Source organism: Hyperolius riggenbachi, chromosome 6 (assembly GCF_040937935.1).
Source record: "Hyperolius riggenbachi isolate aHypRig1 chromosome 6, aHypRig1.pri, whole genome shotgun sequence".
NCBI lineage: Eukaryota > Metazoa > Chordata > Amphibia > Anura > Hyperoliidae > Hyperolius > Hyperolius riggenbachi.
Window position 1 is genome coordinate 16,975,677 of NC_090651.1, and position 19,802 is coordinate 16,995,478.

The following is a 19,802-nucleotide window of genomic DNA, read 5'->3' on the forward strand; positions in this document are numbered from 1 at the left end:
CCTTGAACATAAGGCCCCTGCCCATAGGCCCCACTGAAACCTTTGAATGTATTGCAGCTCAACTGTCAGCAGAAGTAAACATCAACATATTGCTCATATACCGCCCCCCAAAAAATGGTCCAGCCTTTCTTAAGGAAATATCTGAACTCTTATCCTGCGTAACAGTGGAACACCCTAGATGGATCATCCTGGGAGACTTCAATGCATGGGTGGATGATCACGACTCCCAGCTAGGAAGTGAACTACTTCTCATAATGAATGAACTGGGTTTCTCTCAGGCTATCAACCTCCCCACCCATACGAAAGGGCACACCCTGGATCTTATATTTAATTCCGGACTTTTAATATCACACATGGATATAAACCCAGTGGTATGGTCAGACCACCACACCATCCACTTCTCTCTGACAGCACCAGCGATAAAACACAGAGGGAAAGAACTCATAAAATACCGTTCACTGAAAGATGTCTCACCCCAGCACGTTCAGAATATCCTCAACTTCGACGCATTAACCAATCATTGCGCAGACCCAGACTCCATGGTCCTGATTTACAACCATGCAGTGTCATCTGCCTATGACGCCCTCGCTCCAGTTCGCATCAAACGATCTACACCACTTCACCATGCACGGTGGTTTGACAGCTCACTAAAGGACCTAAAGAAAGAAGTGCGCAGACTAGAAAGGAAGTGGCGAAAATCTCAGAATTCAAAAGATAAACACACCCTTGTCTCTCACCGGGAAAGCTACCAAAATGCGATCACCAAGAAAAAATCCTCCTACCTATCACAGGAGATCGCAAAGGCCGCCAACAGACCAGCCCAACTATTCCGCACAGTTGATAGACTATGTAATCCATCCTGTCTAAAACCCACTATAACTCCCTCAAAGGAGCTATGTGAGAAATTTGCCTGCTACTTTGCTGACAAAGTATCTTCTATTCGGTCTCTCATTCAGTCCACAGCACCCAAGACTCATGCAACTAATGGAAATAGCTGCAAAAACAACCTAACACCCTGGACTGATTTCAAAAGTATTAGTGAGGAAGAGATCTCAGACACCCTCTGTCGTCTCCACCAGACAACCTGCGACCTGGACCCTGGACCAACTAAACATATGCTGAAATGCCCTGACCTGCTTGGTCCAGCATTTCACAAAATAGTAAATTGCTCTCTGCAAGCAGGGAGGTTTCCTACCTCTCTAAAAGAAGGAATCATCAAGCCCCTTCTCAAAAAACCTTCCATGGATCCAGATGCTATGAGCAGCTACAGACCTGTCTCCAACCTCCCCTTCTTAGGTAAAGTTATTGAAAAGGCTGTCTATCTGCAACTTGAAACCAGGCTGTCAGTAAACAACATCCTGGACCCTCTACAATCTGGCTTTAAGAAACACCACAGCTGTGAAACAGCCCTCATCCAAGTCTGCAACGATCTGCTCATGGCAAGGGACAGAGGGGAATGCTCCATCCTAATCCTGTTGGATCTCTCAGCTGCTTTTGATACAGTTGACCATGAAATCCTGCTTAACAGACTGCAGGAGTACTGTGGCATCAGTGGATCAGTCCTCCAGTGGTTCAGATCATTCCTGACTGACAGAACACAGAGAGTATCCCTAGGACCTATAATGTCCAAACCTGCACCTCTACAATTCGGAGTGCCACAAGGATCAATCCTATCCCCTCTGCTGTTTGCAATCTACATGTTGCCACTCGGTACACTTATCCAACGACATGGCCTGACGTACCACTGCTACGCCGATGACACACAGCTATACCTGTCCTTCAAACCTGGTGGAACAGACCCTACCCCAAAAATAAACTCTTGCTTAGCTGAGCTTCAGGCATGGATGAATGATAACTGGTTGAAACTGAATGCTGACAAAACTGAGGTCCTGTTTGTCCAAAGCCAGTGCTCGCCATCAAAACAGCTCTATCCTAAAGCAACACCAATCAGGATTGGGAATTCAGACATAAACAGCTCCAACCTTGTGCGCAGCCTTGGCGTACTAATCGATGGGGAATTGAGTTTCAGAAACCAAATTTCATCTGTAGTTAATTCTTCCTTCTTTCATCTGAAGAACATTGCAAAGATTAAACATCTGATTCCCCCAGAGGATCTTCAAACCCTAGTCCACGCCTTCATCACATCACGGCTGGACTACTGCAATGCCCTTTATGCTGGCCTCCCCAAAAAAGACTTGCGTCGCCTGCAATTAGTGCAGAATGCTGCTGCCAGATTGCTAACAAACCAGCCTCGCCACTGTCACATTACACCGATCCTTCGCTCACTGCACTGGCTACCAGTAGAATGGAGAATACTCTTCAAGATTGGACTGCTGACATTCAAATCCCTGCACAATCTGGGCCCTGGATACATGAAGGACTTGCTGAAGCTGCACCACACCTCTCACAACCTCAGATCAGCAAGTTCTATAAACTTGGTCACTCCCAGAGTGCACCTCAAAAAATCTGGAGACAGAGCCTTCTGTCATGCTGCCCCTACTCTTTGGAACTCCCTACCACACCCAGTAAAGACAGCACCATCCCTGGAGCTATTCAAATGCAGACTGAAAAGCCACCTGTTTAGCCTGGCATTTCCAGATTTATAAAATTCTTCCCCTGTACCACGATGGTCGGAGCCATGCTTATGCGCTTTGAGTCCCACGGGAGAAAAGCGCTTTACAAATGTTATTTGTTGTTGTTGTTGTTGTTGTTATTATTATTATTATGATGTATTCCTATAGCACTGCCATCTTCTGCAGCACTTTATAGAGTACATAGTCATGTCACTGTCTGTCCACAGGGGAGCTCACAGTCTAATATGTGTGTGTGCTAACTGATCTGTAAGCTTTAGACAGGGACGTAACTAGAAATCACTTGCAAAACTTTGGATGCCCCCCCCCCCCCTCCCGCTTGCTGCACGGGTAAACTGAGAACCAGTGTTATTCACTTGGCTAGTGCACACTTGAATGCATTTTCCACATGCAAATAAAAACAGACAGCAGTCAAGCACTGCACACATTTTCTCTATCAATTACATTAGCTTCTGTGATAAAACGTGCATGTTGTCACACATACAGACACACATGGTGTGCAGAAAACACATACAGAACAACACACACAGAGATTGACTAGTGTGCTCCCAGCCTCAGCTTATTACACTCACTCTGTCTATCTCTGATGGAGCAGAACTGGCTCTGCAGACTCCTCCAGCATCCCTGCAGTACAGAGCACTTGGGGAGGGGGGTGGAGAGGCTGGGGGACCCTGCTGAACACTGAATAGGGGCTGTCTACAAATCTTTGTCTGCAAAACTTTGTATGATCCCTTATCAGTGGCTGAGTAGATAGAACAATAGTGCAGAGAGCAGAAATCTTTTTCTCTCCGTACCCTTGGTTGTCAGTCTCTCAGGACAGGAAAAAGCAACTCCTCCCCCCACGGGGACCCCTGCGACTTCTGTGCCCCCCTGTGGCTTCATCCCTTGCGGGGTCTATTGTGTGGTCTCTGGCTTTAGGGCTGTAGGAGGAAACCTACACAATCGCAGTGAGAACATACAGTCTGCATGCAGACGGCTTCATGTCTGAGATTGAAGTGGTGAGCCAGCCCTGCAAGTGGAGAGTGCAGACACTTGCATTGCTGGATGTTTGGGTCCTCCCTTCTATTTTCCACGCAGATTTAAACCTTCTTTCTAAGTTGGCGTGGAACCATTTTTTAGCAAATGTAATTTGTACAGCAATTGTGTGTTTCAGTTACTTTTTATACCTCTCATGAGTTGCTGTAATGCTGAATAAGCCCTGAAGGGGGCAGCACAGTACTCTTTTTAAATTTCAGTCCAGCTGTACAACAGGGAAAGTCGGATATTTTTTTCCTCTTATTTCTTCAATTGTACAAGATGGTTTGCTCAGCCACTCGAAGTTCCATCCTGATGAATCGTAATGCTGTTGATCAGGGATAATGACGTTGTAAAAATGTCCTGTGCAACACCTGCACAACGTTCCATACACTTTTTTTAAAATATTTTTTTACACATTTGGATTACTGTTCATTGATTGTAAAATAAAAAAAGAAGAATTAAAATACGTTTCCCGCCCCACAAGATTTGTAGCGACAGGATCAATTTCAGTCCAATGAATCATTTGTGTTTTCTGCTGTCCAGAGTTGTAAGCAGTGGCGTAACTAGAGACTATCGGGGCCCCATAGCAACATTTTTATGGGTCCATCAGATCTGGGAACTCTTGAGCAATCACAAACACTGGTTCGCACGACAGCTGGGGGGCCCCGGGCTCTCACTGGCTGGGGCCCCCAAACCACCATGTGATACCTAGAGAGAAGTGCGGGTGGGCCTTGGAGCTCTTACCTCCAGGGAATTCACCCCCACTGCCTCTGAACGGACTGCTAACTGCAACTCTTGAGCAATGCCACCTGCCCCTACCCCATGGGTATGAGTTGACTGGGCAATTTTCATTTCCATGCACTGTACACTGTCTCAGTGCTCATGGACTATACACAAAGTCAGAGGGAGGAGAAACAAAGTAAACACATCAAGTACCACCTGGGCCCCTCTTCTCCTGGGCCCCATAGCAGTTGCTATGCCCCTGGTTGTAAGGGAGAACCAATAACTACTTTACTTCCTCCGATGAAAGGGGCCCATCCTTCAGATCAGGTGTTTTTGTGGCTACACTTGTTATGGGTGTGATGACTGCGATGTCCACACTTGTTTTATGACCCTTACAAGGTTGGCCTCGGGGCTCTGAGGGTCACCAGGTGTAGGCAAGGGGAGGGTGTGTACATTGGGGGCCCCCATCAAAGTTTTGCACACTATACATAGAACACTACACCTCCAAAATGAGCTGCACCCCCCAACGTGACCTGACCACTAGACATGGCCCTGATATAATACTGTTACCCTCTACATAGAGAACACTATACGTCCAACATGATTGACCAATGTAACGATTGTGTTACTCTATACTATACCATTTATTATTATTATTATTATTATTTAGTATTTATATAGCCTCTTATGCAGTGCTGTACTGAGTATGTAGTCTTGTCACCTAACTGTCCCTTAGTATGTATCATGTTGTGTATGTCACAGTCTAGGGCAGGCATGGGCAAACTTGGCTCTCCAGCTGTTACGGAACTACAAGTCCCACCATGCATTGCAGGAGTCTGACAGCCACAGTCATGACTCATAAAGGCAAATGCATTGTGGGACTTGTAGTTCTGTAACAGCTGGAGGGCCAAGTTTGCCCATGCCTGGTCTAGAGCCTATTTAGGGAGAAGCCAATTAACTTATCTGTATATTTTTGGTATGTAGAAGGAAACCGGAGTGCCTGGAGGAAACCCACGCAGACACGGGAAGAACATACAAACTCCATGCAGAGAGTGCCTTGGCTGGGATATGAACCATCACTGCAAGGCCTGAGTGCTAACCACTACTCCTCTGTGCTGCCCATACTATGCCACCGTGCTGTCCAACATGTCCCAACCACTAAATAGAATACTACCTTCTATATACAGATACAGGCCAACCAAAAGAAATGTCCATAATGCAATTCAAGCCATGGCCCAGCCATTAGACTGGATCCCAGATTATTTTCTTACACTCTACACATTAAGATGTACAGACTAACCAGCAGCGACCCAGAACTCATTGGAGTGTGTAAGGGACTACAATGGTCCTAAAAGCCCCCTTACTAAGATGTTAAGAAAAACAAAAGTTTGCTTTTTTAAAACAGAAAGAATTTGCGATAATTCAGGTTGGAGTGAGCTTGAGATGTCTCCCAGGCATCACTGCTGAATATATGCAAATTAACCATTGTACCCTTAGAAGCTAAACACACCTCCAGAACCGCTGGAATGCAATGATGTGTCAGCTTGTTAATTTGTACAGAGCCATAATATTACATTAGATATTACACTTTTACCAGGACCGAACCACCAGACATGACCATTATAACATTATATTCTGCTCCAACATGACTCTAAAGATAACTCGACCCCAAGGTTGATCAGTGTGATGTTTCCATAGAAGTATGAGGAAGATGCTCCCTAGAGGTGGAAAACAGAAGAAGTTCAGATTATTATTGAGTCCTGAATGCTACCAAAAATAGCAAGAGTGTAGAAGTGTGCAAGCGTGTGAAAACTTTACATAATTTAACCGTTTTAACCAATGAATGCTACGCTAAAGGAATTTTGGTTGGAGTTCCTGTTTAGGTTGAATGTAGCGATGTGCCCTCAAGCTGACCACATGGCAGACTTTATTCTCCTACGGCCTCCTCTGTAGCTTGTCCACATCATTGCCACCACCGCTTGTGTACTGGGAGTCTCAGCGGGGCGCTGTCTTGTAGCAGCTAGTGTCGTGAAATCTTCCAATCAGAGACCTCTTGTCAGGCTAACGTTCACATTAGGCGTCAGAAATGAAGGCAGTAAAGTGACATATTATGACCAGCGCCGGACGTGCCCAGGCTTGTCCATCTTGACACTTCTTAATGCCGGGAAGTGAAACTTCTAATTCGGCGTTGGATGTGGAGCAGACCTCTCGAGGCTTCGCTGGCGTCTGAGCTCATGACGGAACTGATAACTCTTTAATGTAATTGACTCCTACTGAGTTATCCTCACACTCTCCTAATCATCGAAGCGCCAAGCGAGAGCTCCCAGCATGCTTTGCGTGACGACCAGGAATCCTGCCGATAAAAACAAATTGCTCCTCAACCTGGTAGCTCGTTCCAGTAATGAAATACAAAGTCAGATAAAATATTGACTTGCCCGTCATGTCTTGAATGTAGTGGAAGTTTGTATTTATTATTACGTTATGTATATTGGCCCTCTTTTTCATCAGTGACTAAACTGCCAGCCACAAGCGCCATTTGGCTACAATTTTGCGTTTGGTAATGTCACGTGTTACATTTGTCACACGGTGGTGAAACCCAGCGCTAAAAAATCTCATGTCACATCTGAAGACGGTAACCACCACCATGCTTAGATACATCGTCTTTGTTGGTAAAGTGACGACTCTATCCTTCTTGTCCAAATTTGCCGTAGCTTTCCTCCCATATTAGAACCATACAGCTCATTAAAAAAGATGAAAAATTAAAAGCCAATATTGAAATTTGCCATGACGTAGCAGCGGAAAGAAAATTTGACGCCAAGATTTCCTTGTCCTTTGTATTTATAAACGTTTTTAGGTTATGGAAACCTAAAGCACATTGGGATACACTTGGAAGGTTTTTTGTTTTGTGGTTTTTAGTTTCAAAAAGTTTTTATTTTTGTGACCAAGCACAAAGAAAATAGCGTACAGAAAACAAGAGTATTCCATGTTGAACTCGCACAGGGGCTATTATAATTTCTCATATCGATCAACCTGCTAATATGCAATAATCCAGTTTATATAAACAGAACATATCAAATATCAATCACAAAAATAAAACAAATATAACAATATCAGATCCTCTAAAACTTGACAGAAACTAACAAGGACCTGATCTCCTGAGAAGAACTGATAATATTATTGTCCAGAAGGACCAGAACTTTACCAAGATATTCCAGAAACTGCAGCAGGGGTCTAAAGGTCGCCACTAACGGTACAATTTGCCGAACGATCGTTTACGAATGATTCTTTGTGTGAACAATTGGAAATGATCAGTTGTGACCACTGATGGCCAAAAATCTCCTAACCCATCCAATCAGATTGACGGGATCGACCCAAAATTCGGATTGATTATATTAATCTAATTGGATTGGTTAGGAGATTTTTGGTCATTAGTGGTCACAACTGATCATTTCTGATTGTTCCTACAAAGAATCGTTCGTAATCGATTGTTCGCCAAATTGTACCATTAGTGGGCATCCTATATTTTCAAACCTGAGGACTCAACAGGACCAAATATTATGAAAACCATCAGAGGCCTAGTGCACACCAAAAACCGCTAGCAGATCCGCAAAATGCTAGCAGATTTTGAAACGCTTTTTCTTCTTTTTCTGTAGCGTTTCAGCTAGCGTTTTGCGGTTTTGTGTAGCGGTTTTGGTGTAGTAGATTTCATATATTGTTACAGTAAAGCTGTTACTGAACAGCTACTGTAACAAAAAACGCCTGGCAAACCGCTCTGAAGTGCCGTTTTTCAGAGCGGTTTGCGTTTTTCCTATACTTAACATTGAGGCAGAAACGCCTCCGCAATCCAAAATCTGCAGCAGCCCGGGAGTATGCGTTTCTGCAAAACGCCTCCCGCTCTGGTGTGCACCACCCCATTGAAATACATTACCCTAGCGGATCCGCACCCGCAAGCGGATCGCAAACCACAGCGGAAACGCTCTGGTGTGCACTAGGCCTAAGTGTTTTTGTGGTTTTTACTTTGTGTTGTACATTTTTTTTTTTAGAAACTCGATGTTTACCTCATTTTATCGATATTTTTACATTTACACCATGTGTGTCTAAGTGCTTTGGATGTTGTACATCTTTGTCCTTGAGTGCATCCTGTAGATGGATAAACGCACAAATATTTTAGGATGCATTTTTAGGTGAAAGCGGTTTTGACGGCTCTACACGTCAATACAAAACATGCTGTGTACAGTATTGAGGTGCATACATGTCAATACTCTCCTGCACTGTATACTAGACCCCTGCTTGACACATTTTGGTAAGTTACAGGAAAAAATAGTTATGAAAATTAATTGGATTACTTTTTGCACAGAAATCCTGGGGAAATTAAGTGCCAGGGAGGTTAAAGAGACACTGAAGCGAAAAAAAAATTATGATATTATGATTTGTATGTGTAGCACAGCTAAGAAATAAAACTTTAAGATCAGATACATCAGTGTAATTGTTTCCAGTACAGGAAGAGTTAAGAAACTCCAGCTGTTATCTCTATGCAAAAAAGCCATTAATCTCTACGACTTTCAAAGTCGTGAAGAGGGCTGTCTTCTGACTTTTATTATCTCAACTGTAAGTGAACAGTTTTCTTTTTATCTGCCAGAGGAGAGGTCATTAGTTCACAGACTGCTCTGAAAGAATCATTTTGAATGCAGAGTGTTGTGTAATCTGCACATATTAGGGAATGATGCAATGTTAGAAAACACACTATATACCTGAAAATAAAAATATGAGAATATTTTCTTTGCTGCTAATCTTCTAGTAATTATTCATAGTACACAACCAATTCATTATATCATATTTTTTTTTCGCTTCAGTGTCTCTTTAACCACTTCAGCCTTCAGTGTTGTTTCACCTTATGCATCCAAGCAACTTTCACCTCCCATTCATTCGCCAATAACTTTATCACTACTTATCACAATGAATTGATCTATATCTTAAAGTGTAGAGAAACCGAGAGCCCAATATAGTGTAGTATGTTAAGCATAAATGAAGTAAAGGTTATCGTGAGAAAATTATACTCACAAACGTGGGTTACCACAAAGGCAACCACTGTATAGGCAGGTGAGGAGATTAGACCTGTCCTCACTCAGGGATAAGAAGTCGCTCTCTGTAGATGCGAAAGGGGGTAGATCACCCCTCCACCAGGGGTGGACACGGTATAGCAGTAGTAATTTTACTATTTGGCCACAAGATGTCCTCACAGCTCTCTTCTGTATGCATAGTATTAGTAAGCAAAATGGAAGTAATGCGTGGACAGGACAGTAGGGGCTTTGTAAAAGACGAAGCCGTCTCTTAGACGGCGTCTGTCTTTAATACGGCGACTTAGATCATTGAATGGGAACTGTGTTCCCATTCATTGACCTCCGGGCTAATGGAAGGTGGCGGGATCGTGCACGCCTGTCAGCGTCAGTAGTGTAGCCTATCTGGATGGAAATATCCGTCCAGATAGGATTAAGTGGTTAATTTATTTTATTTTTGTACAATATTCATTTATAAATTGTATAGTTAGTGTTTGTCCATTGTAAAGTCTTTCCTCACCCTGACTTACATTCTGAACTTTATCACAGGTAGTGACATCTTTAGTCCTGTTAGGTGCAGCTCTGTGAAATGTTTGTTTACTGAGAGTTCTGAAGCCATTAGAAAAGATCTCTTGTCTCCCAGAATGCTCGAGGAAGAGGGGGGGGGGGGGGGGTCCACATAATAAATAGCCTTGGCTGTGACATAACTTCTTATTTCTTATTTGTTACATTTCCTAGCTTCTAGTATTGCTGTAATGTTTATTTATGGCCACTTGTCACTAGGGGGCAGTGTGAGACAATAAGAGTACTTTTGCTTTCAGTTTCTATATTTTCTGCTTGTAAAGAGAGATCAAAGCATTCTAAGAATTTACAGCACAATGAGTTCTGCCGGCTGAGGTCGACAGCAGTGCATTGATCTTAAACGAGATAACTCTACTGAAGCTGCTAATGGTTTAGCAACACATGGTTGGACCCCAAAAGATTTGTGTATCATCTTTAAGATTGTATATTTGTGCCACATAAAAGTGTTTCTGTATTTGTTTCTGCTGTATGTTTAGCGATATGGGTGGAGTTACCGCCGGCAGGGGACGGCCTATCAGGCAGTGTGTATAGACTGTGCATGCCGATATATTGCTGCTGATAACTGTGTCTGTCTTCTGGCCACAGAGTGATCTACCCTTTGTCTGACTCCCCCTTGGTGAAGATGTCCCATTCTGCCCCGGCCGATGAAGGGACGACTTTTGAGCACCTCTGGAATACCCTGTAAGTTTCAGTTCTGGGTCGTGTGTCTCAATGGGTGTAGCCTCCAGGGAGTGGTCCAGGGTTCAACCACTGTTGGTTTAGGCCAGTGGTGGAAAACTCAAATACAAAGTGGGCCAAAATTGGTACCAAGTTACAGGCCACCCTCAACGTCTAGTGGCTAACTTCCCTCCCTTATAAAGTTCCCTGGTGTCTAATGCACCCCCTCCCCATACAGTTCCCTGGTGTCTAGTCCCCCCCCCCCCCATCCCCTGTATAGTTCATTGGTGTCTATTGGCCCCCATCTATCCCCTATACAGTTCCCCGGTGTTTAGTTCTTCCTCCTTCCCTATACAGTTCCATGATGTCTAGTGACCCCCCCCCCCCCTTCCTTATACTGTTTCCTGGTGTCTAGTGCTTCCCCCCTCCCTACCCCATATGGCTTTCCTGGTGATCTCAGGCTTCACCTCCGATATAGCTTCTCTGGTGGTCTAGAGTGGCTCAAACATAATGCAAAGTGGGAAAACCACCCGAGGGCCAAATTTAATGGCTCTGTGTGTCAAATTTGGCCCGTGGGCCGGAGTTTGACATGTACAATATGGTTTAAGCAAAGATATCGTAGTAAAGTCCTTCAATAAACTCAGAGGCACTAAAAGTTTTGCATTTGTATCTGATATTTTTTCTCGTGCCACGTTCAACCAACGTGGATCACTGGATCCCCTGAAATATCTCAGCATGTGGCCTGAGCTTACAGCTAAAGAGAACCTGTCCTCTCTGCATGACAAAATAAGCAGCTGTGACTATGTGCGTACGGCACGGTGGGTCTCTTTATAATTCCATAGTGTGGGAAAGAATCTCTTCAGGAGGAACAACTATGTCTATCGTTTTGAAGTATTTAAAAAGGAACTTTGCTCAAAGTCAGTCAGGGTAAAAAATCAAGGCATTGCAAAGTGAGAAGTTAAACAACAGAAGGTGGATTAAGAAATAATTGATACTTGCCGTGTTATTTGTTTATATTGTTTTAACCTCCGTGAGCTTGCAGGTCAGCCTCCTTACTGCTGGCAGGCATCAACTGCCCTTATCTGTAAATATAAATTGTGGGAAAAGGGGTTTCCTGGGTTAACGTTCCTCTTTAAGTTGTGGCTCCAGTCATGTCAGGGGGGCATGCATCTAGAGCAGCGTGATGATTGGCTGCACAGCGTGGTGATGAGCTGGAGTGAAGAGGACCTGTCTTTCCACCAGGAGCAGGTAATGTATAATACTCTGCTTTAATTATGTAAAGGGCCGGGTCCCCTGTGATGGGAGTTAGCTGAATACTGGAGGGGGAGGCAGTGCAGACAACAGAATCCTGCCGGGGAAACGGGGGGGGGGGGGGGGGGGTTGCAGAACTCAGTAGTTACTTCCCTGCATGTACGCTTCAGCTCTTCTGTGATGTAAAGTTGAAGCACTTTGCTGCTACTTTGGTTGTAATTGGTCATCCTAACCCTTTAGCAGCCATTTTATTTAGAGGCTTGCAAGTAAAGTGCTCCAGATCAATTAATTTTAGCATTTTTTAATTTCTTATGTGTAACATTTCTTTTTCTTCTAATTATTACTGGTGTATTGTGTATTTATGAGCACTTGTCACTAGAGGGCGGTGTGAGCCAAAAACAGAGGACTTTGGCTTTCAGTTTCTATATTTTCTGCTACAGAGAGGGATCAAAGCATTCCAAGAATTTACAGCACGAGTTATGCCGACTGAGGTCAAAAGCAGGGCACTTATCTCCAGATAACTCTATTGAAGCTGCTAATGGTTAATAACACTCACTGTTCATATCCTGTTGTTAAGATTAGCAAAAAAAATTAAGATATTGATGAAAAATGGACAGTGGGTCACTCTGTCATTAGACTTGTGCGGTAAATGATCTAGTATTCCATCTATTACCATATTTAATCAGTGCTCAGTGCAGTCTAGCAGTATATATTCCATCCGGGTGTATTAAGTGCAGCTTGACCTTGTTATGTTGGTCATTAGAGGGCGCTAGTCTAGTTTAGGGGACCCAGCAGGAAACCTGATAGGGAAATTCCGCTAACTTGATTGGATGGACGGCACCCTCTGGGTTTGCTAGTTTTCTAATAGGTCTTATAAACTACGCACACACTGTTTGGCCAACCACAATGCTTTGTGCTGTAGAGGGTGCTGTGATTGGACAACTGTGCCCTGGATACACTTTTTTTTTTTTTTTACAAACTCTCTTATTGATACAAGGACTGCCAATCTATTATCCAGAGCACACTGCATGCTTAATGTTATGCTAGACACAGCACTGTGCTGGAAGCCTGTGGTAGTGCAGGTTTTCTTGTTCTCCACTGACTCAAATAATCCTGAGCCGAAATTTGCAATAGCCCTGAGTTATTTGCATCTCATTGACCACCTCCTACTGAGTAATAAAAAACTACAGTGTCGGAATGGGAGGTGGGAAAACTGTGGAAATCCACCTGCTGCTGGCCAAGCAGCAGTAAGGGCTGGAACCCACTAGAGCTATTTTGTGAGCGTTTAGGGAGCGATTCAAACCGCTAGCGATTTCCCTAGACGCTCAGCTAATGTTAATGGATGGGCCAAATTCCACTGGAGCGATTGCGATTACCAAAATCGCGAATGCAGGACATGCAGCATTTTTAGCGTTTAGTGATTAGCGTTGCTGCAATGTAAAGTATATAAACGCTGGCGTAATCGCTCGTCAAAACCTACACAGAGCGATTTTGCTAGTGTTTGTACATTACTGCACACTGTAAAAAATTTAAAACTAATTGACAGGACCAATTAGAAACGCTAATTGCTAATCGCTACATAATCGCTGGCAAAAAGCTTACCCCTTTTTAAAAACGCTACCAAAATCGCTCATGAAATCGCTTACAAATGGCTCATACAAAACTGTAGCGATTGCGATTAGCGATAGCATTTAGTAGTGGGTTCCAGGGCTAACCCTGTGTTACCACACCCAATAGAAACCTGTAGCAAGTCTTCACTGTGAGCAGCAACACCTGATTACCGCTGCTTGGCCACGAGTGGATTCCTTCAGCTTTCCCACCTCTCAGTCCAACACCGAAAAACAGCAGGGCCACCAGCACCACTGAGGAGGCACAGGTAGTAGCGGTTTGTTTTTGGTGTATGCAGGTTTTACCAGAGGGTATTTTAGAGACGTTTAGTTTTCCTTTTGCTGGTTATTAGTAACGGGTATAATTTGTAACTTCCTGTAATATGGTCCGTCCACTTTAACACGTTTTTTCTGCTTATGCTTTCAGGGAACCGGACAGTAATTATTTTGACCTCCCTCAGTCGAGTCACCCCAGTTCAGAGGCCGATAATCGCTCAGAGGTCAACATGGACGTCTACCAGATGCGGAACATGAATGACTCCATCATGGTAAGCGATAGTGAGACAGACATCTGTCACTGGTAACTACTGATGATCATGTCTAGGAGAACTCAACGCATGTGATTTGTTTGATCAGCTGACAGATTTACAAAGCTCTGATATGCTGTGATCACATCCTGTTTTAGCACATGATTGTGATTTAACCCCCCCCCCCCCCCCCCCGACACAGGAAGCAGTGGGAGTGGCTGCAGACTGGGCTCTGCCTCTCCTGCAGCCTCCAGAGTGACAGAAAGTAGCTTCCCATATACAGGTAATCCTCGGGTTACGAACGCTCGACTTACGAACGACCCGCCGATACGAACGGCCCGATCCCGTCACAATGACTTGATTTTTCTGCGTAGGGGAAGTTTGAAGAAGCGGCTTCAAACTTCCTCCAAGTGCCGGCGCATCCAGCAACAGCTTTAGACTCACCTCCGAACGAGTCCAACGCCTTCTGTCCTCTTCTCGCCGCATCTAGCTCCCTCTAGCCGCGTACAGCACCACTTCCTGTAGGGGGGGGACAAATGGAGGCACAGTGGGGGGCAAACAGAGGCACTAAGGGGGAGACAAACAGAGGCACAGGTTGGCAAACAAGCACAGAGGGAGAACAAACAGGCACAGAGGGAGACAGAGAGGCACAGAGAGGGGCACTGGAGGCAAAGGGGGGCACATAGGAGGCAAAGGGGGCAGAAACTGCATAGCGTTCCGACTTGAGAACGGATTCAGGTTAAGATTGAGCCTACAGTCCCTATCTCGTTCCTTAACAGGGGACTACCTGTAGGTGAAAAGCAGCCTCAGCAAAATCGTAACAAAACAGGACTTATTGGGGAGGGGGGTGGGGCATGGGAGTAGGAGGCGAGATCCGGGACTGTCCCACCCAAAATGGGACAGTTGGGGGGATATGTGATTAGAGAATCAGAGACTTACATATCTGTCACCTCACCAAACTGATCACATGCTTCTCCATCAGTTCTCCATTACAGGAATACCACTACTTGTAACCAACTCATTTCTCATGTATCATGTAAAAAATCAGAGTAAGGGCCCATCCACACTAGGGCGAAGCGCTAGCGCAATTGTAACTATATGATCTCACTGCCACAATTTTGGGCGTTCCTCGATTAGCACCAATCGCAAACTCGCTGCGTGCAGCATTTTGCCGCGATTTGAAGAGCGATCGTGATTAGCAAGCTAAAAAGCACTAATTGCGATTGCAAAAAATGTGAATTTGTACAGTGATTTTACCGTGATAATCCCGGTAATATCACCCGTGCAACATTTTGTCACTTTTCAAGTGTGAATGGGCCCTAATTCCATCTGCCAGTCATACAAATTTGGCGCATATGTTATTGGTTTATCCCGAATTTTGGCATACAGTTGATCACTTTGTGACATTTGATAAGTTTGTTACACACCGACCCTTGTGATGCACGTCTGGACCCAAAATGCTTTTAAATCTTAAAGCGGAATATAACCCTGCATTTCAACTTTGCTCTAAAACATTATTTACAGAATATTATATGCGACAAGCATTTTTTTTTTTACTAGACCAGCATTGGAAGGGTTACACACAGAGCTTTAAAGTTCCTGGAGAGAACTGCAGACGCATCCAAAGCTTACATAGATACATTTTGTTTACATAAATGTATCTAAGTGTGGAATGTGACTCACTCTCTCTGACTGAGAAGGAGCTGGAGGACAGCCAAAGAGTGTGTAACATTTCTCACTTGTTACATTCTATTTAGTTAAATGTATCTATCTGAACTTCTGCATATCTCTCCACGAAATTTTAAACCTCTGTGTGTAACCCTTCCAATGCTGGTCTAGTAAAAAAAAATGCTGATTGCATATAATATGCTGTAAATAATGTTTTAGAGCAAAGTTGAAATGCAGGGTTATATTCCGCTTTAAGAGCTGAACTAAAGAAAACGTTTTATACATACCTGGGGCTTCCTCCAGCCCCATATGCTTGGATTGCTCCCACGCCGCCGTCCTCCTCCGTCAGTTGGAGCCAGTCTGCGTATCTCTCCAGCAGGCGCTGGAGAGATAGGTAGAGGGCGCACTTCTCTGGCGTAGACTGACCCCAACTGATGGAAGGACGGGGACCCGGTACTGGCGCTGCTAGCAGAGGAGGACGGCGGCATGGGAGTGATCTGAGCGTATGGGGCAGGAGAAAGCCCCAGGTATGTATAAAACGTTTTCTTTAGTTCAGCTCTGTTTCCCTTTAAAGCCCTACAGTATGGCTGCTCGCGCTTTAGCAGTATTCAGGGTGGCTGCTATAGCTGTTCAATGTGACTGCTCAGATATAATCACATTCCTCAGTACAACATGGCAGCTTTCGGCAGATGAAGGTGCCTCTTGTAAGGCCTAGAAAAGGGAATAACAGAGGCAGGCCGTGTCCAAGCTTGACGCTGGCAGCCGCTCTCCCGGTTAGCGGAGTCATTCCGACACTTGAGAGGAGGTTCTGCTACGACACGCACACCTGGCACTGCAGGAAAACTGCTGGGATTGTGTCTGGCTCCGTACGGACATGTCGGGCGCTCAAAGCAAACACGTTACCCACATTCTTCCTCTGCGGTGCATCTCCCGCCATCGTGAGCAGAGATGGGCAGAGGCTTTACTGTGAGCTGATTTGTATTTGGCATCGGTTAAGAGATGTCTGCGTAAATCAATGTCCAGACTTGCTTTTTATGGCTTGTGTTATTTTCTACGGTATTTTATGACATTTACAGCTTTTTCATTCATGTGATGCCAACGTGTTTAGTACAGGCCAATCTTAGGAAAACGGACAAACTCTCGACTTTCATTGCTAGAAATGGCCATTTGTGTTCAACTCTGGGGGTAAACGCTTTGTACAATTACTTAAAGAGGAACACCGAGTGCAATTCTCCAAGGCCGGACACTTATTTCTCACGTATGTCCCCTCCACCTTCACAAAAAAGTACCAGCCATTCTATCTGTAGCTACGCAGCGTGTCTGTACAGCGTTCAATCCTAAAGCAGACACATTAAAGGTCCGTACACACGCCGGACTTTAGGCAACGACGGGTCCGTCGTTGCCTCCCGCTGGGTGGGCGTGCCAGCGACAGTCCGGCGTGTGTACGCTCTGTCGTCAGACTGATACGGCTGTTTCTGAGCGATCCGCCGGGCGGATCGCTCAGAAACAGCCGTATCAGTCTGACGACAGAGCGTACACACGCCGGACTGTCGCTGGCACGCCCACCCAGCGGGAGGCAACGACGGACCCGTCGTTGCCTAAAGTCCGGCGTGCGTACGCTGCTTAATAATCACTTGGCAATTGTTTACAGTGACAGATATTGATCTTTTGCACCTAACTGACAGTTTAATTTCCCAGCTGAGCCTGTTCTGACTCATAGCAGAACATGAAACATTATTTAAAGAGAAAGCATGATCAAGGATTGAACTTCATCCCAATCAGTAGCTGATACCCCTTTTCCCACAAGAAATCTTTGCCTTTTCTCAAATGGATGATCCGGTGGCTCTGCATGGCTGATATTGTGTTGAGATCCCTCCCACAGTGTGGTGTCAGGACCATGGTTCTGACATCACACTGTGGGAGCCTTGTTGCATTGTGGGAAATAACAGCTGTTTACAGCTGTTTCCAACTGCCAAAAAAAAAAAGCAAGCAGCTTCTCCTTCCAGTGACATCACCTGCCAGCAGTAAAAATGTCACCATGTGATAAATGTCAGAATGTAAATCAGGGAGAGGAAAGATTTTACAACGGGCAAATCATTTATAAAAACATTATTGTAAAAATGAAGCACTTTTTTATTACATTATTTTCACTGGAGTGCCTCTTAAAAGGTTACCCATTCTTACATTAGGTATCCTGGTTTCAGCACCAGAAACACTTCTTATAACTATATATTGCTGTATACTGTTAATTAGCCCCGCCCCAATGATGTTTGCCCTAGGCTATGATGTCATGCAGCCTTCTGCCCCAGAGCACTGACGTTACACAGATGGGAAAAACAAACATCCCGTAGCTATTCACCATGCCAGCAGTAAAGATGCTGGCATCCCTGGTAAATTTAAAGGAAAAATTAACTGAGAGGGGTATGGAAGCTGCCATATTTATTTATTTTTAAGCAATACCAGTTGCCTGGCTGTCCTGCATGTGGTTGCGTCTCATAAAGTGAAGCATACAGTCAATGAAAAGTATGCTTCACTGTTAACATGCACATTTTGCGATAATGCACTGCATTGAGATGCAGTACTTTGTTATACAGCAATACCACGCGGTGAACGTCACATAGGTGGTGCATTGCAGTGCTGTTACGCGACACCGCAGCACACCTCTGTAGCCTTATTGTAGCCTGCGTACTACCTGCAGACAGGCTGCAGAAATGTTTATTAGCAGCAGCATTACCGTAGGTGGCCACTAGAGGCTGCTCCCTCCATATACAGACAGTCCACCACTTACAAACTACTCAAGTTACACTGTTATAGAGATACAAAGTTGTCTTCATGGACAAAATATACAATGGTGTTTTTTTGATTAAATATTTTTGTTGTTACATGTTAGTATTGTATAAACTGTTCTAAGTAGATAGTTTATACTATACGTCCAAATCCAGTTATCCAAAAGTATATGATTTATCCACATTTCACCTTGTAAAACACTGAATTCAACTTACAAACAATCTCCCGGAATGGAATTACTGTCAGATTTTTTTATGACCCGATGCCCATGACTCGTATGATCACAATGCTATTTTCAACCCACCTCTGACTAGTAGAAGCCGCTCCACCATGCGCTGATAGATGACCCTCCGCCTTCCTCCATAGCAACAGAACACATTGCTAGCCTCAGGGCTAGGTTTGTGTGTGTCTGTACAGCATTGTTGCCCAGGTAGCACACAGGGATGTCACTTTGTACACTCCTCCCAGAACAAGACAGTGGGCGTGTCACAGACCATTCCTGTGGGAGCCTGCAGCAGGGTGAATAGGCTGGGTCATAGGGCCAGATTTATCAAAGCATTACCGACAGTTTTTTCTTCTTAAACTGTTCTAACCAGCAGAGGAACTGTTCTGCATGATGATAAGAAACTTCTCAAATCCTACGTAATAGTGGCAGTTTAAAGTAGATTTCTAGAGTTGCACTACAGTTAAGAAAAGTGCAAATCCATCCCTAAACTGCTGCAGATTAAAGGCGTGTACACACACTGGACCTTTACAAACTATGGGTCGTCAGAACAACCGCGACAGCCTGTACTCCTGTGCAACTGTTGTCAGAACAACCACCCCGCGACTGTCCGCCGTGTGTACGCCTTAAGAAGTGCTTAATAGTAGTTCTACAGATTGTGCAGCAGTGCAGGCTAGACATGATTTGTGAAGTGCTCCTCCCCCGTGCTGCCAGGTGTCCTGTGAAGCTGTTCTGTGCTTAACCCTTCCAGTGCTGGACAGTGATGCAATACAGCAGATGTATTGGTTACCTCAGCAACAGCAATTCCCCTCACACACTGCACTGCCTGAGAGACCTTCCTAACTCCTCCTATTCCTAACAGTTTAAGAAGGAATTTGCACTATTAAGTGATTTCTTAGGATGCCTGAGACAGTACTGCATGGATTTCTAAAAACCTACCAATATTTGACTATACTCTTGATAAATGTCCCCCAGAGACTGCTCTCTTCCGCTTCCGCTGGGCTTCGGAAGTTTGCGGAAGCACTCAAGCTTTGGAAGACAGGCGGCTCTGTACTGCGCACACATGAGCGCCCTCTCTCGCTTTATAGGTCCCAGGGCCTTCCCTCTCCTTA

General features: G+C 44.6%; 1 protein-coding gene across 13 annotated transcripts in view; it reads left to right on the top strand.

Moving 5' to 3' along the window:
* TP73 (tumor protein p73) overlaps positions 1-19,802 on the top strand; it is a 219,074-nt gene that overhangs the window by 87,424 nt on the left and 111,848 nt on the right. For 12 of the 13 annotated variants that reach the window (XM_068238920.1, XM_068238907.1, XM_068238909.1 and 9 more), the window contains 2 exons: positions 10,556-10,651; positions 13,913-14,033. In XM_068238920.1, the coding sequence (XP_068095021.1) occupies positions 10,556-10,651; positions 13,913-14,033 (217 nt within the window). The remainder of the gene's footprint in view (positions 1-10,555; positions 10,652-13,912; positions 14,034-19,802) is intronic. The other variant, XM_068238919.1, reaches the window with a different exon arrangement.